At 36.3% G+C, this 25,095-nt stretch overlaps 3 protein-coding genes across 6 annotated transcripts in view; 1 reads left to right on the top strand and 2 right to left on the bottom strand.

Annotated features, from left to right (window-relative positions):
- The window catches only part of pgm2l1 (phosphoglucomutase 2-like 1), a 33,761-nt gene extending 10,196 nt beyond the window's left edge, over positions 1–23,565 (bottom strand). The window contains exons 1-6 of one of the 3 annotated variants that reach the window (XM_073922982.1): positions 22,872–23,565; positions 11,715–11,882; positions 8,926–9,032; positions 5,455–8,132; positions 5,246–5,329; positions 2,564–2,757 (exon numbers count right to left, since the gene is read on the bottom strand). In XM_073922982.1, the coding sequence (XP_073779083.1) occupies positions 2,564–2,757; positions 5,246–5,329; positions 5,455–5,514 (338 nt within the window). In that variant the 5' untranslated portion in view covers positions 5,515–8,132; positions 8,926–9,032; positions 11,715–11,882; positions 22,872–23,565. 3 annotated transcript variants of the gene reach the window in all.
- The window catches only part of brwd1 (bromodomain and WD repeat domain containing 1), a 1,114,832-nt gene that overhangs the window by 781,716 nt on the left and 308,021 nt on the right, over positions 1–25,095 (top strand). The gene's annotated exons all lie outside the window — the stretch shown is intronic.
- The window catches only part of mxf (myxovirus (influenza virus) resistance F), a 250,491-nt gene that overhangs the window by 194,174 nt on the left and 31,222 nt on the right, over positions 1–25,095 (bottom strand). The window lies entirely within an intron of this gene.

Genomic DNA, 25,095 nt, shown 5'->3' with positions numbered 1-25,095 from the left:
AAAAAAAAAAAAAAAACAATTTACCATAATAAAAAATTTAAAATCGTATATAAATTAATATACACTTATCGGCCACTTTATTAGTTACACCTGTCCTACTGCTTGTTAACGCAAATTTATAATCAGCCAATCACATGGCTGCAACTCAATCCATTAAGACATGTAGAAACGGTCAAGACGATCTGCTGCAGTTCAAACCGAGCATCAGAATGAGGAAGAAAGGTGATTTACAGTAAGGCTATACTCACACTAAGTACAATTGCCTCGAACCGGGCCAAAGCACGCTTGTCCCCCCTCCCGTCTCCCCCGACGTCCCGCACTCACACCACAATTGGGCCTGGGCACGCTTACGTCATCGATGCTGCGCTGTTCAGTGAGAAGCGCTCTCACTCAGCAGCACAGTGGAGATTTCTCTAGTTATATCGTTTCAGTCGTTTGATATGCCGTCAAATATTTCACCAAACAGTCCTTAGGGATGCGGGGACACGCAGTCAGATATTTTGCCGAACAGATCCGCCACTTTTGGTGCTCATAAACAATCATAAAGCCCTCGTGCTGCAGGAAGGTCTGCTGAAGGTGCACAGCTTTAGTGCAGTGAGGAGTTTGCGTCTTTAATAAACTACGGCAGTTGGCGTTCACTAAACACTCAACAGTAAGAATAATTAATAAATCCATATGAAACAGTCCCTTAAAAGTCACGTCACGCTTTCGGTATCGTGCTTTGGTGCGTTTTGCACTCACACAACAAGCATACTGCGCCAAAGCCCAAGTGATGCGCGCTCAGGCCCAACTCTTCCAACCGGGCCAGGGCCGGCCAAGTGAACCGTGCTTGAGCCCGATCCAGCGCACTCACACTTCTCAAACCATCCGGGAAACGGGCCTGGGCACGGTACGAATGACATAGTGTGAGTAGGCCCTAAGTGACTTTGAATGTGGCATAGTGGTTGGTGCCAGATTAGGTATTTCAGAAGCTGCTGATCTACTATGATTTTCACGCACAACCATCTCTAGGGTTTACAGAGAATGGTCAAAAAAAAGAGAAACTACTCAGTGAGCGGCAGTTCTGTGGGAACGAATGCCTTGTTGATGCCAGATGTCAGAGGAGAATGGCCAGAGTGGTTCGAGCTGATAGAAAGGCAACAGGTACTCAAATAACCACTCGTTACAACCGAGGTCTGCAGAAGAGCATCTCTGAATACACAACACGTCGAACCTTCAGGCAGATGGGCTACAGCAGCAGAAGACCACACCGGGTGCCACTCCTATCAACTAAGAATAGGAAACTGAGGCTACAATTGACACAGGTTCACCAAAATTGGACAATAGAAGATTGGAAAAACGTTGCCTGGTCTGATAAGTCTGATGGTGTCAACAACATGAAAGCATAGATCCATCCTGCCTTGTATCAATGGTTCAGTCTGGTGGTGTAATGTTGTGGGGGAGATTTTCTTGGCACACTTTAGGACAATTAGTACCAACTGAGCATCAATTCAACGCCACAGCCTACCTGAGTATTGTTGCTGACCATGTCCATCCCTTTGACCACAGTGTACCCATCTTCTGATGGCTACCTCCAGCAGGATAACGCGCCATGTCATTAAGCATGAATCATCTCAGACTGGTTTCTTGAACATGACAATGAGTTCACTGTTCTCAAATGGCCTCCACAGTCATCAGATCTCAATCCAAGAGACCACCTTTGGGATGGTGGTAGAATGGGATATTCACATCATGGATGCGCAGCCGTAAAAAATTTGCAGCAACTGCATGATGCTATCGTATCAATATGGACCAAAATCTCTGAGAAAGATTTCCAGTACCTTGATTAATCTATGCCACGAAAGATTAAGGCCATTTTGCAGGGAAAAGGGCGTCGAACCTGATACTAGTAAGGTGTATAATAAAGTGGCCATTGAGTGTATTATATCCTATAATAGCAGCTGTTATTTTCTTTAGTATTATTTTACTTATTTACAAGAGAAAAAAAGTGCTTATTATCTTTAATTAGTTTTTTCTTGTTCTCAATTGATAATTGTTTTCTATTGACTGTTTAATTAAAATGTTTCGATATTTTTTTTATTAAGAAATAATCGAGTTAAATTCCTAAAGCAATTTGTTAATGCGTAAATACGCAAGTAAATTAAAAAAGCAAATACATTTTTGCAGTGATCTAAAAAAAGAACTGTAATGTACTTTAAAAATGTCACTGGTATTGCATTACCTGATAAAATGTTGAGATTTTGAAATTTACAAACAATCCCACCATAGTGACAATTTAATTTGACCTTTTATTTTAGAAATTATGTTAATAAAAATAATAGTAAATTAATAAATTAAAATATATAAATAAATAAAAAATAAGAAGCTAAAAATGTACACTAAAAAACACAAACGATACTGTATGATATAACTCCATATGACACTCAATGTCATTAAGCAACAAAAAAAAAAATGCTTTAAAAAAATGTGGTATTGCTGAAATCGCTCTTCCTAGTACCTTAAATTGTAGGAATGTATAGTTTAAACACACTTTTTTTGTTTTAGTACAGGTGAGAGACTGCACCTGTGGAAGCAGAGAGTGTTTAGCTCTTCCATGTACCAGTGGCAGACGTCCTCCAGTGGGTCTCGCTTTAGCAGGCTGCTCTCAACCAGGTCCTCATTCCAGGACTCAGCCCAGGGTTCAGCACTCTCCTCAATGCAATGTAAGATCTCCTTATCATGCGGCGAGGCTATCTGTGCGCCATTGTGCCAATAAACCTAAAGAAAATCCACAAGCTTGAGCTAGATCACTGAAACAACTTACAAATCACACTTCAGAGGAGAACACCAAGCCTACTGCTTGTATAATAGGTTACCTAAAAGTGCTATTAAATGTTGTTTAAAGCTCCTTGCAACAATGATGAGAACAATGCAAGTCTGAAACCTTTCAAGAAGCAACAATTAATGTAATGTATAAATGTATCAATTCAAGCAGCTGGACTGGTCTATATTTCATTATATGATATAACATCTGTCAGCCTCCTCCTCAGGTATTCTGAACCTATGAGAAGTGCAGTACTAATTTCAGTACAAGTTCTGAAATTATTGCAGTGTTTCCTCTAGGATTTTTTCCTTTTCTTTTACACAGATCTACCAACTGCCTGTGGCGCTATTTCAATGACAAATGTTATGAGCGCAGTATTAGAAGTCGAGATCGCATTTATGTAACAGCCTTCGAGCATGTGAATCTATTTATTTGCACGCCGATTTCCTCTGCTCGTTAACAAAACTTCTTGCCAGCCCCCTTAAATATAAGCCGCTTCAAGAGCGTGCAGATCTTCTTGTGCGCTCTCAAATAAACACTGCTGAAGTGTGATTTAGTGCATTTATGTAACGAGTATGTCTCCAGTATTTATTAGATTTGCTAGGAATATTTATGAATGTCTCCAATAGACCTAGAGAGCGGTATTAATGCATCCTGAAGTACAGTGAAACGGCTATACGTCGTGTCTGCTGGCCTCAAGACTCACAGACCTGTCAGTCAGTCAGTCAGCATGTAACCTTAAAGGGTTAAACAAATGACGCACAGCACTACTACGGTTACAGAAAAGTTTGCTCTGTTATAATTCAATTATCTTTTAATACGTTTTGGTGCTATTATTACCCGCTATTAAAAAAAAAATTGTTTTGAATGAGAAGCTATAATGTAGCCGTGGCGGGATCAATTTTGGCGTGGCCCTCAACATGGAAGAATGAATGTAGCGGAAACCATGGATTGTACGCGTTTGTATCTAAAAAGTTTGTATCAATAAATTTTCTCTTCGAACCACCAGGTGGCAGTCTTTGTACTTTTATTTCGGAGTGCAGATCGCATAGTTTTTATTATTTATATATATTCAAAACATCGTTAAAAAATATTTACTATTTTCTCAAGTGTATATAACTACTACTGTAAGAAAATATCAGCAATCTGTACATTCTTTCACTATTACCTTCGCTTGAACTGAGCAGGTTTGAGCTACCAGAACTCTCAGAAGAGTTTTGAAGAACGAAACTATCCTGGATCCTGTCAAATCGTCAATAACCGAATCCAGCTAATTGAGTAATCCACATACAAAGAATGGACCCCAGGGGGGAAGGTGTGTGTCTGTCATTCTTTACTGACCCAATAGGTGCAGAGAATAGTGACAAACAGTCGTGTGTGTGTGTGTTTGTGTGTGTGTGTGTGTGTGTGGAATATCCTAATTGCAAAAAGTTTTACTTTAACTCATGAACATTTTATTCAAACCCCGTGACAAACTGGGGTATTAGACGCAAATAAGGAGTAAGGACTGGTGAGAGTGTTACGGAATTTAATAACACACGCCAAATGGAAAGAAAAAAAAACTTCCATGTTTTGCGATATGCGTGTGTGTGTGTGTATGTGTGGTCCTTCACACTCAATTCGAGCATCATCAACCGCGCAGCATCAATCACGCCACAGGATAGCTATTCGCATATTTGCATTAACTTAACATGTAAATTGTAAATCACTCACGCTTAACGCTTCATCTGCATCCGTGTGTCGTGTGAACGTACCAATAGAGTGACTCATTCTTTCTCAAATGTTTGTAGAAGCTGCCTGAATGGCTAATGCTTGATTTTATACACCTGCGGCCATGAAAGTGATTGTTACACCTGGGTTCAATGATTTGGAGGGGTGTCCCAAATCGTTTGGCAATGCAAGTTTAAAAACTATTTTTCAGTGAAAATGGGGCTGCGTCCGAATCCGCATACTTAAATACTATAAAGTACGCTAAAATCCGTATGCGAACCGAGTAGTGTGTCCAAAATCATAGAATTCGAAAATCAGTACGCGAGAAGTATCCGGATGACTTAGTACTTCCGGCGAGATTCTGGAGTGCGCATCCCATGCAGGCTGCGGTATCCCATGATGCCCCCCGCGAGAGAATTCATGAATCGGATGGAAGCGACGCAACTGACGAAAGTAGGTCACGTGACCATGACAAAATGGCGGATGTAGTACGTCCGAATTCCATTCATACTCTTCACATTCATACTGCATAAAAGGTACTTTTCTAACGTCCGAGTAGTACATTTTAATGTAAATGCAGTACCTACTGAGCAGTAGGCGGTTTCGGACGCAGTCTGGGAGTACAAGATAATTTTTATTTTTGCTAGAAATTTTAGAACTGTATTTTAAGCAACTTTTCTGTCAGTTTTTAGGCAATGTTATTTTCTAACTGTAATGCAGCAGTCAGCTCACCTTATATCCATTGTCTTCTTTTCTGTTATGAGAAGCAGTGATCATGACTCCAGCTGCAGCTCCATACTTCATCACAGCATACGGCTGGGAAAAAAGATGTAAAGATCAGCATCAAGAATTTGTCATACTGCTCATATACAACTCTGTTGAAAAGAGAGCTTTAGTTCTTCTACTGTGAATTAAATGATACATCAATATCTTTTTCTTACCACAAATGGGGTAGGCACATACGTAGAGAACAGATAGACAGGAACATCTTTACAAAGCATAACAGCGGCAGTCAACTTTGCAAGTCTGCAGATAAACCAAAAGCAAACAAGAAATGTCGATATTTAAACTCGTTTTAGACAAATGTAGTGTTCCGTATAGACTTAAATTAACATTATTGTGAACAACATTAAATCAAATCTTCCCGTTTTATTTATCCATCTAATAAATGGAATATTGCATACTGCATTTACATACACAATTAGAATATCAGTCAATGTAGGGCTGGGCAATTAATCAAAAGAAATGTATAACCAGTTATAAATTAATCAGTCAGTCATTTAGGTTTTTTAATTATTACTGACAATACTTTGCCTTTAAAACATATCACCATATATGAACAAACAGAGCGCTTGAGAGTTTTCATGAAATCATGGTGAGTGCATTGTTCATATACGCATTAATGTAATTACTCAGACTTATAATGGTAAAGGAGCTGTAATGTAGCAGCCCCATGGCATCAAAGAAGGAGGCAGAGAGTTCTCACTGATGCTTGCATGGTGATTTATTTTAACAGTATGAAACACTGCAATGCTTCACTTGTCACCGTGTTGACAAGAACACCGTTAAACTATACAAACCGGAAAAAAAAACTAAGTGTAAACAATCACAAGAACGTAAAGCATAATATACACAGACATTCACAATACAAACACAGTGCACAATTCAATAAACAACATCAAAGTACCAGCAAACAATTAAACAAACAAACATACCTCGTTCCACTTAGCCATAAAGGGGGCGCTAAATTGTTCTCATTCGTTTAGCTGCTGGAGTATGCTGCTCATATTTATTTTCAGCGTGAGGCAACAAACACCTGTTACACACCGGCCAATGCTGATTACGAGGTGCTGGATGGGAAGCTACTAAGCCCAAATTGCTGGGCAACTTATAGGCGTTGCCCTCTAGTGGTGACTTAAGGATAGGGAGGGTGGTGGTCATTACATGTAACATTAGCTGTTTTTATTTAAAGATCCGAATTAAACTTAAATTTGATATTAAAACTGGAATATAGCATACAACCAAGCACCATTTCCACTCAGTGAGTCAAGTAAACAAAATTGTCACCTACTCGTGGCAAATATCAAAAACAAATATTTAATTTGCTAGTTAGGCGAATGAATGCAATCATGGGTTTTGGAAGATCACAGTGCTAAAAATGAATACACTCAAATTGTTATGTTGAGAGAAAATATTACATACGATTTTAACAAACAGGAGAAAAAAAAAAATCAAGAAAAACATAAAATATAAAAAATTTAAGTTGAGATTTTGTAGTTTGTAAACTTATTTAGCAATAACTCTAAACTTTTTCAAATGGATATAAGTTTAAATAAGTGTTTTCATTTAAATGCACCAATATTCTTTGCTATATTCACTAAGAAATAAATAAAAAATTAACTTTCAAAAGAGGGTGTTCTTACTTATGTGGAGCACTGTATTTGTTTATCTGAAAAACAAAGTCAGTTATTCTCAGTTGACAATATGCATTCTGTGTCAGAATGTCAAATTGTTCATATGCGCATCAACCTGACCAAAAACATTATTAAAAGAGAAGGCAAGCCTCACATACGTCAAAATAAATCAGATTTTTTGTTGTTGGTTTATTTGGCATTGGACAGGAACCGAGTGGATTCCAAGAACCACGTCACGATCATGTCACTTCAGCAAATCAGTTCGAGTGAATGCAGATAATGGAATTAATATTCAGTAGCCTGACAGATAATTAGTAGTGATGATTTTTTATTTTTTTTTACTAAACTATAACTTGTCAAGCATCACTCACTCACTTTCCTTCAGCTTATTTGTTAAGTTACAAGGGGACGCACAATACATAACCAAGTCATATCATGAAAAGGAGAAAAAAATGTTATTTACTGTTTTGGTAAACCTTTAGCTTTGCTTGCTAAAGATGCTGGTTATTTTCCACTCTTGACAATGAAATATTCATTTCTGTTGGTTTATTTCAGTATTTAATAATTATATATTTTTTGCAATAGTTACAATAAAACTGAAATCTGATCTCTTTTCAAAAGATGACTTCAATTTCAAACGTTGATTTTAATTTAAAGTATTCTATTTAATACCACAAATGTGTTTTAATATTAAAAGGAATAGAAACATGCTCTTTCATTAGAAAAAAAGAACTTTAGTAGTTAAGTATAGTTACAGTACAAATGATAACAATATAAAACAGGGAAAAAGAAGAATAAATTAATAACTGCATTGAAAATAGAATAATTATTTTAAAATAATCAAAATTGAGGTAATTCAATTATTCAAAGTGTTGATTTTAGGTCATATCGCCCAGCCCTCTGTCAATGATCTCAATGTAATGATAGAACACACAATATACAGTATTTAATGCAGAATGGGTGAGTGTAACATTTCGACAGTAACCTCTAACTTGTAAGCTCTCCTAACTCTAGAATGTGCTTTCAGTGCATAAAGAATGCGGTGATGAATGGGCAGCATATGCCTGAATGCAGCGCTATTGTTTAATACAGGAAGCGAGAGTGTTTTCTTTTATTTGAGCCCTTGTTCCACAAAAAAGGCTGTTTTGCTGGTGCATTCTGCAGGCGATTTTACCGTTTGCTGCTAGATCGTCTCATTTTCAGTTCTGTTGACAAACAAAAAATAATGAAAAATCCAAAAATATTATGATCCTCATAGAAAACGTACTGATTTAAAAAAACTTAGTTATTAAATGTTTCTGCAACAAAATGTTGCACTGAGCAAGCTAACATACAACACACACACACACACACACAAGCAGTTAAATGAATGAGGATGCATGTTGTGGACATAACACATCTAAATCGTCATCTTAGCATGTCAAAGTCAAATTTATGCATATAAAATATATTTCCCAACAAAAAAAGTGTTAATGTCAAGCCCTGATTACAATTATGTTTGGCTTTTGACAGATTATTTAAAATATGTGGCTAAGAAATAGCTATTAACTTCTTTTGGGGGGGGGGGGGCAGTGAAAATTTTAGCAGGGCAAGTAAAAATTGGAACCACTGGCAAAATCGGCTTATTAGAAAAAACCCTTAGCATTGAACCATTTTTAAACAAAGCAACAAGGCACTATATGACCAATTTAAAGAATTAAAAGACTATTTCTTCTGTGTCTATTTTATATTTATGAACGTAATTAAATTACGTGAAGTAATTAAGTTACTTTTCAGAGAAAATAATTAAGAATTTAATTAGAAATGAATAATTAAATACTTTTTTGAAGTAACTTGCTCTACACTGCAACAAGCACATATGTCCATATCTATAGATAAAATATTTGCCTATGAAAATATTTAAAGAACAAACAATGAAGTCATTTTGTTGATGTAGGTATGAAATATGTCAGTGTTTGAACACTACAGTGTATTTGCATGAAGTCTACAAGACATTACCGTTCACTGGTGCAGCCACTGCTTGCTTGGGCACGAGTGTCATAACCAACCACCAGCCCTCTCGTTTTCAGGTCAGGGAAACATTTGGCCAAGTATTTGTACAATCCCTACAACAACAACAACGAAGGACAGACAGACTTATCATCATTAAAAAAACAGAATGCACCACATATGGCCTAGATCCTGTCTAATAACATCAACAATCCAGACACAAACAAGTCTTTGGGACATTGTGTGTCCAGTAGCAGTATTTCAGATAACTGTGCAGTTTGTCACTTTAATATTATTGTTTTAAAGTGCTGTTTAAGGAACATGCCACTTTATTGCTTATCGTCTCATAATATTGAAAACTATAATAACGTCCGCAAGATGTGCGGCACCTGAAACTATGGATAGTGAAAGCCTGTGCTGGCATTTCTCCTGCGGTGTTGATATCAGTGGTGAAGAGTGGGAGAAGAGGGCTGCATTGACAATCCAACAGAATGGGCAGCACATTAAACACATTTTATAAGCGGTCAGAAACTTGTAAAAAACTCATTAATAGAAGAATAAAGTTACATTAAAACCAAGCACACCATTGTTTTACTTTTGAAATTCCCAATAGGTTTGATGTGTCAAATGACCCTTTTCCAATTGAAAAAAACTAAAGTTGGATCCAAGATGGCCGACTTCAAAATGGCCACCATGGTCACTACCCATCTTGAAAAGTTTGCCCCCTCACATATACTAATGTGCCACAAACTTTGACGTTAATATCACCAACCATTCCCATTTTATTAACGTGTATCCATATAAATGGCACACCCTATAGAATTAGGGCATGGAGTATATTAGTGGCGTTATTGAAGTAAACATTGCAATCATAATACTACTGTCATGTAAGACTTTTCGCCATATTTTCTGACAAGTTCCACACTTCCGACTGTCAGTAAATAGCCACAGATACACACACCACGAAATGCGGACGTTTTTTTCTTTCCATTTAATGTTATTAAATTTCATTAAAACAACACTCTTCCACCAGTCCTTACTCATTTTTCGCATCCAACACCTCAGTTTGTTCATGAGTGAAAGTGAAACTGCCGAACTGCAGTTAAAGTTACCCAAAATTACGTGAAACTCTGCAGGAGACGTGGATAGCCTTGAGATGTAACATTCAAAAAGCACTTCACGTAAACGCCTTAATTATATTTTTGTCTATTAAGGCAAATAAGTAGATTACTGATGTCCATGTAAACTTAGGCCCTGTTTACACTAATGCGTTTTCGTTTTAAAAGTAAGTTTTGTTACGGTTACGCCAACCGTCCACACTACGCCGGAGTTCTCGAGCGCCGAAAACGGAGCGTTTTGGAAATGCTGGAGAGGCCGTTTTCATTCTAAAACGCTGCTGCTCCGTCTCAGTGTGGATGGGGAAAAACGGAGACATCTGAAAACGGAGGCGGGGCTTTTCCTCAATATTAAGCAGCCTTTACACAGTTCAGTCTTGCATCCTCTCCTTGAAAGTTCAGACTTCGCAAGTTTGATATGGAAAACACTTGCGAGGACACGGGTAAATCTTCAAAGGGAACAGTGTACTTTATAACCTCATTCACATCATCCTAGGTACGTTGATTCACTATATCAACAATAAAATGAAAACATGATTTAAGTAAATGCCTATTTTCATTTTTTTATTAACAATTTAACAGACAGCAGAAATGTTGAGGCGTTGTGCTGCATATATGAGCGTCATCTTCACTGTATGCATATTTATAATAAAACAGAGCCTATAACAACTGCCTCCTTTCATTTTCATTGAAAATACGAAACGTATCCTCTGCTTTGCTGAATGTCAGATTTAATAATCAATAATAGCCATTATGAAAGTATAACGCACAATAAGTTTATACATTATAGTAAATAAAGGCAAGCGATCAGTCGATATACAGAATGTACGCGGTTACATTAGTTATTAACTTATCTTTGCGCTCAGCCGAAACACGTTACCTGTGAACAAGTAATCAATTCAAAAGACCAAAGACGGGGAATATGTTGTTAGATATTGACAACAAGATTAATTCAATATCACGTTTAGCAAATATAGTGAGATTAGATCCAGCGGGAGATGCTTGATGAGCAGTCCGACTAGCACAGCTCTCATCTGGTTAGAAATGCTGCAGCGCTTGCCCGAGAGAGTGTGTGTGGTCACGTGATGTGCGTTTTCAGCGTATTGGTGTGGACGGAGAGCTGTTCAGAAACGCTGGGTAAAACGCCAGTGTGGACGCAGATCGTTTTCGTTCTAAAACGCCGTTTTAAATCAAAAACGCACTAGTGTAAACTGGGCCTTAGTCAGTAATGTCTTCAAAGTAAGTGAAAGATCCAGATAGGCATCATGCTGATTTGATTCAGAAGGGCACTTTTTTTTGTCAGACGGCTCACTGGTTTTACTTTCATTCACCATCATTATTTTTAAAAAGCACCCGGTCCATTTTATGTGTAAATTTTACTCGAATGCATTAACTCTACAGGTGCCTGATAGTTAGATGTGGAGCTTACATCAATCAGATTTACTCTAGTGAACGCATACAAATCGTCATCATAATATACTTGAGTGCACGACTCAAATTGTCACACCCCCCTGGTGGGGTGCACCCCAGTTTGATTAACCTGGTCTATAATAATTAAAAATTTAAATAGATTTTACTTCAATCTTGTTATAAATAGGACTTTTACACGCATGGTTGTTATATTTTTCCATTGTAAAGGACTAACTGTGAGCTGTCAATTGCGTATTGTAAACCTGGACCAACCTGTGTAGACTGAATGATAGTCAAGTCATTAATGCGAGCAAACCCTGCTCCCATCGCGGCTCTTAATCCAGCGGTTCCAAACGTCATCCTGGAGCACAATCTCCTCCTGAGCTCCACCACACGACCCTCTTGCACCAAAGACTCGATTTGTTCCCGCGTCAGAGGATTCTAAAAATACAAAAAGCAGTGTTTTCCATGTTTTCCAAGTAGCCAAAGGATCATACAAACATTAAAAGAATCTGTATGAAACAAGCTGTTGGTAAACAGTCGTTGCACGTGCGACTGTATTCCAGTTGGTTTTGATGAAGAAAGTGTGACAGCTGGTAAACTGAATCACCTGACTTCCCGTCCAACTCATACTTTCGTCATTAAAAGGGACCACACTACAATCAAGAACTGTTTGGCTGTGAATTAAAGCTGATAACATTAAAAATAATATTACTTTTTTTTTTTACACAGATCAATTGTTATACTTCACAATATCTCAGCGTTCTTGGAATGGAGAAACAGCCTATGTTTGACACCAATGTCTTCATTCATTCATTCATTATTTATTTATTTATTGCCATGTCAGCTACTAAGGCTATTTTCATGGCAAGAGCATTTCAGTAATTAACAAACATCAACAGTAAAAAATAAATAATTGAATATACAGGTTTAAATATGATTTTTCTGGTTAATACATGTTAAAAATTCTAATACTTTTTCTGGTGTCACTTTGTTAAAAATGTCCTTAAGAGAGTTCTCATTATAAAAAGTCTTTCTGGAGTCATTAAAAACAGGGCAGTCCAGTAAAATATGTTTTACGGTCCATGGGGTTTTACAGTGCAAACATTGGGTAGGGTCCTCATCTTTGAGTATAAAGTTAATCTTGTATGTTCAATACGCCATCTGGTAAAAATGACTTGATCAGCTCGTTTCTTAAAATGTCTTATACCTCTGTGTGTAATTTCAGGCTGGATTTTGTGTAATTTATTGTTTTCCAGTGTATGCCACTCCTCTTGCCATTTGTTTAAAATATAATTGTTAATAAAAGGTCTCATCTCTGATGGAGAAGTTTGACATTTGTTCACAGCTTGTTTTAGAGCAGCTTTAGCAGCTGCATCCGCTCGTTCATTCCCTGAAAGTCCAACATGTCTTGGTATCCAGCAAAAAATGATAAGGTAAAATTTGTTTTGTAGGTGGTGAACTTTAGTTAAAATATTTTCAATCAAGGGATGATCACTCTTTGAAAATTCCATCCGTTGAAGGAATGATTTAGAGTCTATAAAAATAATGGTTTTCTTTTGTTGTGTATTTTCTAGAAACTCCAATGATAAAAGTAGTGCGCGGGCTTCAGCTGTGAATATGGGACATCAATGTCTTAAAATATCCAAAATTTGCAAGAGAATGATCCTGGCTCAATCTCCTTTTAAAAGCGCTTATACTTAATCTTTTTTTAATTAAAAGGCCAATATATGAATCAGCAAGGGCCACATATTCAGCTCAAAACGTTCTTCTTTAACGTTCTACTGAAGAAAAAAAAAGTTACCTACATCTTGGATGACCTGTGAGTTAGCAAATTCCCAAGAAATGTTCATTCTTGAGTGAACTATTGCTTTAAGGCTGATAAGATACATTGGTATGATAAACACAGTTAATTTAAGCTTTTGTTCATATGTAAACAATGATCAATAGAGTGCACACTATTAGTGTACATAGAACACATTGAAGAAGCTTAAGCATGTTACGTATAAGGCATTCCAGCAGTGTGTGACTCATGCTCAAGGTTTCTTGTTTATATGCAAAGGGGTATGTTGTAATGTTTCAAGCTCCACATCAGCTTTGGTCTGATCATGTACAATTGTCTGCTGTTTTGTACCTTATTAAATGTTTATGTCATAATAATCAAAATATAGTATTGCATTGTCCCATTTAACCCTCTTCCGCACGGTGTTGCCATGGTCTTAAAGAAACAGTGGCAACATGATATTTACGTTCATGTCCCTGCCACTGTTTCTTTAAGACCAACATTGATTTTTTTTTGTTGTTGTTGTTGGAAAGAAAAGGCCTTAGTTTTAGCCAATGATGTTCTTTGGTTAAGTCACATGACATGCAGTGTTTTTCTGTAGCGTAATTTCTGACAGACTGGCGTTTATAGTGCATAGGATCAGGAACTGATTGCGTTAGCGCAAAAAAAAAAGCAATCATCCAAAACATGCATCTCTCACATGCCACGTTTTAAAGGATAGCCTAAATTCGTGTCCGAGGGCTGCTTTGAATAGAATAATTAAAAAAGCACATTAAAGACTATAAACATAAAATAAAACATTCACACGGGCGCTGCTTTCAATTTTAAAAGAATCAAGCAGACTTTAAAAAAATCAAATTTGCAGAAGATAAATGACAGGAATTTTGCAAAAATAAATGATTAAACATATCGGGACAGTTAAGAGAACATTTTACTTTAATATATTTCTTTGACTCCAATACAACAGCTTAGATTATGAATGACGGAGTGTAAAGCCGTCTCTCTTGCATGTTCAGCAGCGCGTCGTGCTGTTTGTAAATGAGGAGGCATAGAGAATGCACTATTTTGTTCCACCTCAAGATATTTAAATAAAAACCAACACCGAACTGCTCATCACGCTCAAAAAAAGTCAAACTAAAATGCACAACTTGTTGGTTGCACCTACTGGATGCACAATGAAACTATAACAGGCCATTCTTTTAATTCGGTATTGGTGAAGTAAGTGAACCAACCGCAGATGCTTTGTCATGTTGGTCACGACACTTTGCTTTATAACTGATTAGTTTATTACAATAATTACTTATTAGGGTCAATGACGTGACGCTCATTTTTTTGTGTCCATGTCTTTTAAATAAATTCAAGTAGGTTACAGTTTCAAAATAAATAAGCAAATTACTTGCATACATTCTCTATTTTGAGGACCAAGTTTAATTTTTTGGGTTTAATCCATTTTAAGAAAATTTTTAGGGGATTATTGCAAGAATGTCAATGTGGTGTAACCAAAAGAAATTGGTACCAAATAGTTTACCTTGTTTAAAAAATGTGAAAGCCTCAATGAAACATTGTATCGGCTAGTCTGGCATAATTTTACATTAGACATATTTAATAGTAAATAAAGGTAAATATAGCACAATTGTTTTAAATATTATAATTCATTTGGGGAATTTTTTCTGTCACCTCAAATTTCTGAAATGTCAAGATGGTGTAACCACTATTTATTGAGCCATTTTGTTAATATTGTGCACAAGACAGTTAGACAGGAAATTGAATCACAGAGAAGAACTCTTGATAAGACTAATTGCTGCATGCAAAGGTTAGTAACTCTTTTTAAAATGTGAGATACTTTGACCTTTTTAAGGTATGGCCAGCTATTCTTAGATATGCATGTCAAATGGTAAGACCCCAGAAATGCACTGATAATTGTTCATAATTATAAAAATAAGTATTATATTTAAAAGTTAAATTTGAAATATTCCCACCAAGCCCATGTGCTTACATAGATGTTATTGATAATGCCTGTCAAATTTCATTTTAAGTTGAAATGTCAAGGGGTGTAACTGGTTACACCATTTGACTCATATAGCAGGAGTCTTTCTGTCAGGGGTCAATTTAGTCAAATATCATTAGTTCATGATGCTGATCAAAAATGCGACATAAATTAAACTACTATTTGTGTTCATAGTGTAGATTATTTATTTATTTTTGTTTGAGAAATAGGTGCTTAATCCACAACCTTACTATTAAAGCTCTGTAAACATAGGATAAAATTATTTTACTGCACAACATGAATGTTTTTTTTTGTTTATGTTAATCCATGTTTATATTCACACAATATAATGTACACACTCTCTCATTCACACACACATTCATACACTACAGTCAATTTAGTTTTTCTAATTCACCTATACCGCAAGTCTTTGGACTGTGGGGGAAACTGGAGCTCCCAGAGGAAACCCATGTCAACTCCACACAGTAAGCCATCCTGGTCCATCTTGGACTCAAACCAGCAACCTTCTTGCTGTGAGACAACTGTGCTAACCACATTAGCCACTGTATCACCCTCCTTTGAAATGTTGTAAGTATTTTTTTTCTTCTTGAGAAAGTCTTATTTCTTTTAGTTTGGATAGAATAAAAGCAGTTTTTAAAATGTTTAAGCAGTTTTTAAGGTCAATATTGTTAGCCTTCTTAAATACAGAACAAACCACAGTTACCCAATGACTTGGCCAATAGATCTTACCTGCCTAATTAACCTAATTACATTTTTAAATGTCACTTTAGGCTGAATACTAATGTCTTACAAATTATCTAGTCAAATATTATGTGCTGTCATCATGGCAAAGATTACGGAAGAAATCAGTTATTAGAATTTAGTCATTTAAACTATTTTGTTTAGAAATGTGTTGACAATAATATTCTCTCTGTTAAAGAGCACTTGGGAATTTCTTTTTTAAATAAAAGAAAAAATTAACATGGGAAATGAAACAAGGTTGACAAGCCTCTATAGACTGAGTGCACACAGCCTTAAGTTTTGGAGGTTTTCATACTTGATGCGCTTGCTGTTGTACTATTATTATTAACAACTAGAGGTGACTCGGAGGAACTTTAATGATGAAAAGTTGTGAAGAACAAGTCAGAAGTTGCTAAACAAATGAATTGCAGTTGAAATCAGTTTTGTTTGGGTTTTTTTACAGCATGTCTGATAAAAAATTTTCTTCTGGAGAAAGTCTTATTTGTTTTATTTAGGCTAGAATAAAAGCAATTTTTAAAAGCCATTTTGAGGTAAAAATTATTGGCCCTTTTAAGCTTTTTCCCCGCGATAGTCTACAGAACAAACCATGGATATACAATAACTTATCTAATTACTCTAACCTGCCTAGTTAACCTAATTAAGCCTTTAAATGCTACTTTAAGCTGTATAGAAGTGTCTTGAAGAATATCTAGTCTAATATTATTTACTGTCATCATGGCAAAGAGAAAATAAATCAGTTATTAGAGATGAGTTATTAAAACTATTATGTGTTGAAAATGTGTTGAAAAAACCTTCTCTCTGTTAAACCGAAATTGGGGAAAAAATAACAGGGGAGCTAATAGCTCAGGGGGAATAATAATAATTCTGCATAATTCTGAAGTTAACTGTATAAAATAAATAGTTTGTGGATAAGTTGTGGATACACTCATGAAATTATTTGTTGTCAGTCAGTCGTGTATGCTTACAAAAATTGGCCTTTAATCCCAGCACCAAGGCAACAACGAGTAAGCAGCAGTTCTTACGTACTAGTGATTTACGTACAGTGTTTGGCAAATTGTTTCTAAATAGCTTAAAAGTAAAATAGTGGATTTTTTTCTAATATCATCTACTTATTTTTATTTTAATTAAGCCAACTGAAAAGAAACAGTGATGGAAAAGGTGTTAAATGTTAAACATGTTTCTTTAGTTTGTTAATATTCTATTGATGAGGGCCACACATTTAATGTAAAGGATGTTATTACTTGGTGTATTAAAGTTCAGCAACCTGGTTTCATTGTTCTAAACACATTTGTCAATGACAATCCCACAGAAATTGTTGACTATCATTCTTAATTTGAATTGATTTTAATTGTCAATTTCAAAATCTTTGGCTGTAGAAGCAACATTGTCAGGTGGTGTAACTGGTTTTTGTCAATTGGTGTAACCAGTATTTTACATAAAAATATAATTATGTACATGGAAATAATGTTAAATTAAAATTAAAACACTTAGTTTAGTGTAATAAAATAGTTTTTAACATTTTTTTACATAATTTGTCAAAGATTATTTAGAAACCAGAAGTGTTTTTAGCATGTGTCTGGCCGAATATTGCAAAAACTCATTAAAATCTACATTTAGAGATAATGCGAATACAATAAATGTTATTGTGGTATTTTAAAATGAAGTATTTATTTCAGTGTGTACACTTGCATATCATCTAGGAGGAGTAAATTATTTAATATTTCACAATTTTTGGCAGTTACACCATTTGACATTTTCAGTTGCATTCAGTCTTAATGTCTGTAAAAAATGGTGTAAATGTTATTTTTAATTACATAAAATCAACATGAATACAATCTGTACATTTTAAAATATCTGACGGATGCTTTTAAATCAACTTTGTAAAAGATTTTTAAATTTCCCATCTTGCCAAACCTGTTTTGTCACTGACCCATTAATATTTACACATAATTAATAATTATACAATTATTAGATTTGCCATCGTTCTTCACCACATGCAGTCACCCTTTTAAGCACATCTTGAGGTCCATATCTAAACAAATATGTAGATTATTATTAAAAGTGCTCTCCAGCGGCGAAGTTCCTGACAGAGTAGGGAGTGAAAAAAATGTGTATGCAAAAATTGAAGAAGACGAATCAAAATTTTTATTATATAACAAGTATCAGATTCTTAGTTTCTAATCCCCGCCCAGTTTTTAATTACAAGTTGTGTTTTTTTTTTTTTTGTGGCTGTGAAGTTTATTAAGAATATAAATATATATATATATATATATATATATATATATATATATATATATATATATATATATATATACACACACACACACACACACACACATACATATATACACACACACAAAGAAATTATCGTCATTTGGACTGTACGATTAATCAAAAAAAGATCATGATCTCGATTCGACCCTACATGCGATCCAAATTCAGCTTTTTCTATGATTCAGCCAATTATATTTGCAAGGTCAGGAGAGAAGAAAAGGCGGCTGCAGAAGTCTTCACAGCAACATTGACATCTTCAAATGATGTTGAAAGTGTTTTTATAAAGTATAACTCACCCAAAATGTCATTTCTGTCTTTATGTAATAATGTATTCACGGTCGTGAAATCACACGTGAGCTGACACACGGTTTATTTACTGCCGAGAACGCACGAGCACGCAAATGACGCTTACTATAGTGAACACAACCTGCATATACTGTGAATAACAGGTAATGAAGTTGTAAATAACGTTCAGTTTGTTGCACAGAGCGATCGTTTGAGGGCCGTGCGGGAGGTTTGATTTGCATGTATATGTGTTTTTTCTCACAGTGACGGCAGCCATGAGACGCACTAGGAAGTGAAAGTGAAACCTGTGCGCACATCATTTAAATGATCATATGGCATTGTAGTGTTATGATTACGACAAGCATTTGATATGTTTTTTTCTTTATAGCAAACAAAAGAGTTGTGCATGAAAAAACGTTAACTGTGTCAGTATAACAACCCTAGCCTATATATAATGGAACTATAATGCTCTAATAATGTTATCAATAACAGATGACAAGCACATGTCTCAAACATCATAATTAAATTTTATAATTATGAATAGTTATATTCTAATGTCTTATTTTTACTGTGAATTAACAAACAGGACATATTGAAAGTCTGTTTAAGTCCACCATAATACAAAAGTTTGCATTTTAAGCAACAGTAGAGCTACACATAGGCCTGTTATTGTTGTTGTTTACCATATGTTTGAGAATTAACAATAATAATAGGCTAATCATATTATTAACTTTTATTTTACATTTACAGAATCGTGAGAAAGAATCGTGATCTTGATTGTAAGCAAAAAAAAATCGTGATTCACATTTTTGCCAGAATCGTGCAGCCCTAATCGTCATTATTTATCGTGATTAACATTCTGAGCAAAATAATCCTGATTATACAAATCATTTATACTGGTATAGCGCCCAACTCTTTAATTATGAAGCAATTTGTGACTTTTGTTTTTAAGAAGCATAAACCTAAGACATAAATAGACATCACAGTAATGTACCAAAGCTCTATTAGGAGGGATTTTAAGGACAAGTACAATTCTGGGACACCTCTGGCCACAGCTATTGATCAGATCAAAAAAATCTATATTATAAAAAAAGAAATAAAAGAGGACAGCTACACACACTCTCTCCAGCATTTGCTTTAGTATGCCAGCAGCAGTATTGAGTCTTTGACTCAGCTGTAATGCATCTAATCATAGATCTTTTTAAGCAGTCATGGTGGAAAATGAATAATTCCTTTTTTTTTCCACTGAACGGAGCTTATCTCTGTGGCCTAGACAGAACAGGTTTCCGATTAATCCCAACTAGCTGAGCCACCCAAATATGTGAACACAAGAATGTCCCATAACATTTTAAAGTACACAATCAGTAAAAATACCACGCAGGCAACCCACACAAAGGGAAATGTCCCACTTTCAGTTTATTTTTGCTGAGCTAATGGCTTTTTATTACAACTGCAGGCTGACAGCTGGTTGCTCTGTAATGTACTTCTATACACACCAGTCATCCAGAGCTGGCGGAGTTTGACATTTGCAGGAGGAGGTCAGCCAGACATGCTGTGTGACTATATAAATGTGCCTGCACAAAGAAAAGAGCTGCAAAAATTCTTTTAACATAACAAAATCATGTCCAAATTCTGAACGTATGAGGGAAAAGCACTAGATTCGCTCTTTTTAAATGTACAAATTCTCCAAATGCAAAAAAGAAAGTATTACCACATTTTCAGGACATGTAACAACACGTTTTTGCACAGATGCTCCATAAAAAGCCATTTCTAGAAGAATCATACTTTACCTAATTTATCCAAAGTTTCCTTTTTGCTTCAGTAGAACATTAAAACTTTAGATTAAACAGTGAACTTTGGGGATTAATTTAAATGCAAGTACAAAAGAACTGCTACCATCGGACAAGTGTATTGATGTTGCAGCATACAAAAAAATAATAAATAATTTACCACATGCATCCTCCCTCTCCATTGGGTGTAAACACCCTCAGGGTGAAGGTAATGTTGAACATAATGTTCAGTTACTTGCTCAGACCATTTGTTTGGCATCATAAAATGTTAGTACATCACTATACAAGTTCTGAAAACGATTGTTGTGTTGCCTGCTTGTTTATCCAAATACAGTCATAAATTGGACTTCATGAATCACCAAGGACAATGATTTCAGCTAAAATTATTTGATTCAGTTTGTCAGGAACCAATCGGCAACCTGCTGCTTTCCCCCATGAGGCAAATACGGAAGTAACAGGAACTGCAATTCATCGAAATTCCACTAGTCCCGGCTCCATATGGAGTAAACTTCTATTGAGAAAAAAAAGATCTTTACAGCCTGGTACAAAAAACAATTTTGATTCATACAGCTAATATTATCCTTCATGACAACTGTGAGCTCAAGGTTCAAGCCTCGGCTGGGTCAGTTGCCATTTCTGTGTGGAGTTTGCATGTTCTCCCTGCGTTCGCGTGGGTTTTCTTGGGGTGCTCCGGTTTCCCCCACAGTCCAAAAACATGCGGTACAGGTGAATTGGGTAGGCTAAATTGTCCGTAGTGTACGAGTTTGAATGAGTGTGTGTGTGGATCTTTCCTAAAGATGGGTTGCGGCTACAAGGGCATCCGCTCCGTAAAAAACGTGCTGGATAAGTTGTTGGTTCATTCCACTGTGGCGACTCTGGATTAATAAAGGGACTAAGCCGAAAAGAAAATGAATGAATGAATGAATACTTGTAAGTTTGTAACCACAGCAAATATATTTCTGTCTAAAGCTTTATCTTTTAAAACATATTACATATTTATTAAAATGGTAGTTTTGTTCCTGCTCCTCCCTAATTGAGGTAAAGTTGATTCATTCAGCGATGGGCATGGGCCAGTATAAGATTCTGATGGTATCATAACCTTGAACAAAAAAATATCACGGTTTCCCGGTACTGTGATTACTGCTCTAAAATAAGTTCTTTTTAAATGTCTGGGTAAAAAACTAAAAGGTGCAGACCAAAAGTGCTAGTGTGAAAGCACCCTTAAGCCTGGTTTATACTTCTGCGTCAAGTAACCGGCATAACCAACGGCGCATGCAACGCACGTAGCTGTGCATTTATACTTCTGCGCCTTGTCTCTGTTGGTCTGCAATACCACTTCCAAAACGCTAGTTGGCAGTGAGGTGTAAATGTTCCTCTGTGTCGAGTTTCTTCGCTGCTGTTTTGTTCTTTTTGAATGCTCCCTGAATGTACAAGTGGCTCAAACTCGCTCATTTTGAGACAGGAACCGGCGGACGTGCAACAACTTTAACTATGAGGTAAACACAAAACAAAACTTTCCACCCGGAGCTCCTTTACAGGACTCCGCAATTGCTCTATTGGGCTCGCGGGGCTCTCGGTCCCGCACAGACTCATCAGCGCTACCAAGCCCACCAATCACAGAGCTTGCGCTACGCGTCGTTGCGACGTGTAGTTATATTTTTTGATAGGTGCACGTCAGCAACGCCAACGGCCACAGCGTAGGGCTATGCGTCAACACCGTAGCATACGCGTGCGTTTGACGCAGAAGTATAAATCAGCCTTAAGTTTCAAAAACACTGGTTTACCATTTAAACTGCATCTTTGGATATCTTTTCTGCTGGAGATACTGCTGTCCTAAAAAACTTTTTTTAAAAACACATCAAAAAAAAAGCATACACATACCTTAGGAACAGTATTACCAAAAAAACTGGTGGTTTTAAAACCTTGACCTTTCCAAACCACAGTATACCTTGAAAGCGGTGATCGTCCCATGCCTATTCAGCGACAACTTGTGACAGTCCCCATGTAATTTATCGAGGCACTTTGATTATTCGGTCTAAAATCACATGTAAGTATGACTTCAATACAAGTTTGACTGTAAACAATGTTGTTCTTTTGACAGCTATTGGCTCCTAACACGATTACACTATTCAGAATTTGCAAAGAATACTTTTCTGAGAATATATTATTAAGGAGAAAGTCCGAATGTGTGAATAGAACACCAGCTTTAACTTAATTCTTCCCTACTACAGTGGATGATGTACAGTAATACCAATTAAGGTACATATCAAATTACTATGGTATAATGCCATGACTGTACAACTGCAGCTCAACATCTGAATGACTGAAGTCGCTGCAATGCAGTGGGACACTGGATGTTCTTAAAATGTTACTCTTTACAACACATGCCTCATTTAAGACATAATAAAGACAAAATACAACATTTGAAACATCTAAAAGACTTTGGAAATGGAGTTACTGAAAATAGCAATAACTGGCAACATGTCGACACACCAGTCATAATGTCAGTAATGTGAGAAATGGATGTTTAAAACTAGCTGAATTCTCACCTTATCCCAGGTCATCCACTGACTGACCGCTTTGTCCAGCACCGGGTCGCCAGTAGCACTGAGACACTGTGAGTTCGCGTTGAGGTCTCCGTTGGACCCCATTTCAGCGGCAGATCCAGACTTCTAAGGGGGGAACTTCAAATCCAGCTGCTTCAAACCGGTGCGACTGACTGTTATTGCGCACAGCGTGCTCGGAAATTAAAGATTAACGGCGTGACGTCATCACATTCAAATAGGTCACATCTGACGAAGGCTGCAAACTATCAAGTCAACTCACTGCTGTACACGCGTTTTAAAATAAGACAACTACATACACGTACTGTACGTCGCGCCAGCTTATCAATGTCCACAGACCGAGTCCCTTAAAAGTTGTTGTTTTTCTTCTACTGGCTAGAAAATGACAGAACCCTACGTGCACTGCAGCTGGAGTAGTTCACTTTTAAGCTAGCAGCACTTCCTCAGTGAGGGAGCAGCTGGTGGAAGAGTTAGCATTGGCGTATTAGCCGAGTGCGTTTGCTGATGATCGGATGCAGTCCGTTATGAACACACGTCACGTCACTAAACACATGTGTAGGTATTTTTCTGTATCTGTGAAAGTGTCGATATGGAATTCTGTCATAAATTAACTGCTGTGACAATCAAACTATTTAGCGAAGCAGCAGGAACAACTGAGGTGTGTGGGTTGGGCTTAGATGGGGGATGCTGGGAAATTGAGTTCTGTTATAGTCTAGTAGACCCCGAAATGTTTTTTATTTTATTGATAATTATTAACGTTTTAGAATTATAGCACTACACTATTTTTATGGAACATGCAGTACTTGGTATTTATGTCTTTATAATCTTATATAATCAATTAATCAGTCAGCTTACTCAGTAGACCTCTAATCTTTTACAGTATGATCTGATTTCATTTGTAGGTTTTGAAATGGCAAGTTTAGTGATAAAAACTGAAATCTCTATGTACAAATTATGTATTTATTGTAATGTCTTTACTGAAATAACTGCGGGATAGTTATCCAAAAAAGTGCAATCATGTCATTATACTCACTATTTACTTGTTTCAATCCTTTTAATTCCTTCTTAATTCTGATAAACAAAAAAGAAGATATTTGGATAATAGTAGTCATTTTTAATATAATATCTGTATAATCCATCATACTTCAACAACACCATCTTTATCTCTTCTCTCTGATGAGGTCTGTTTGTTTCCTTAAACTCAGTGGTTGTTTTTATTCATTCATTCATTGTCTTTTTGGCTTAGTCCCTTTATTAATCTAGGATCGCCACAGCGAAATGAACCGCCAACTTATCCAGCATATGTTTTACGCAGCGGATGCCCTTCCAATTGCAACCCATCATCACTGGGAAACATTCATACACACCCAATAACACACACAATGTGGACAATTTAGCTTACCCAAATTACCTGTACCACATGTCTTTGGACTTGTGGGGGAAAGGGGAGCACCCGGAGAAAACCCACAAGAACACGGGGAGAACATGCAAACTCCTTACACAAGTGCCAACTGACCCAGCCGAGGCTCGAACCAGCAACCTTCTTGCTGTGAGGCGAGGGTGCTACCCACTGCAACACCATGCCCGGTTGTTGTTATTTATCTATTAATAAATTATTTATTTTCCCGGTCCTTTAATATTGTAATATATAATAAATTTGAATATCTATCTATCTATCTATCTATCTATCTATCTATCTATCTATCTATCTATCTATCTATCTATCTATCTATATATATATATATATATATATATATATATATATATATATATATATATATATATATATATATATATATGCGTGTCTGTGTGATGTATGTAAAATTTGGCCTGGCACAACAGTTTTTGTTTTTTTTTGCATCTGGCCCTCGGCCCAAAAAGTTTGTACACCCCTGATGTAGAACAATAAGAACAAAAGAACAGCCACTTTGATAATTAAGCATTCAAACAGCTGAAGCTTCTGAACACCATACAGTACCTCACTTCATCTTGAGAATCGTAGTCTGTAAACTTGTCCTGACCATCCATAATACTGTATGTCTGAAAATCAACTTTCAAACTGAGCACATTCAAGCAGCACTGTATTTAAAATTTTAATCCAATTTTACTCTTTCTACTTTGATGATACGCATAATCATGTAAATAATAATTATAATAAAACACAATTTTGCCCTTACCTTATGCTTTGCTTGTGCTCTGTAGTAAAGTG

Source organism: Danio rerio, chromosome 15, assembly GCF_049306965.1.
Source record: "Danio rerio strain Tuebingen ecotype United States chromosome 15, GRCz12tu, whole genome shotgun sequence".
In the NCBI taxonomy this organism is placed as follows: Eukaryota; Metazoa; Chordata; class Actinopteri; order Cypriniformes; family Danionidae; genus Danio; species Danio rerio.
This window is presented reverse-complemented; position numbering and strand designations above follow the sequence as displayed.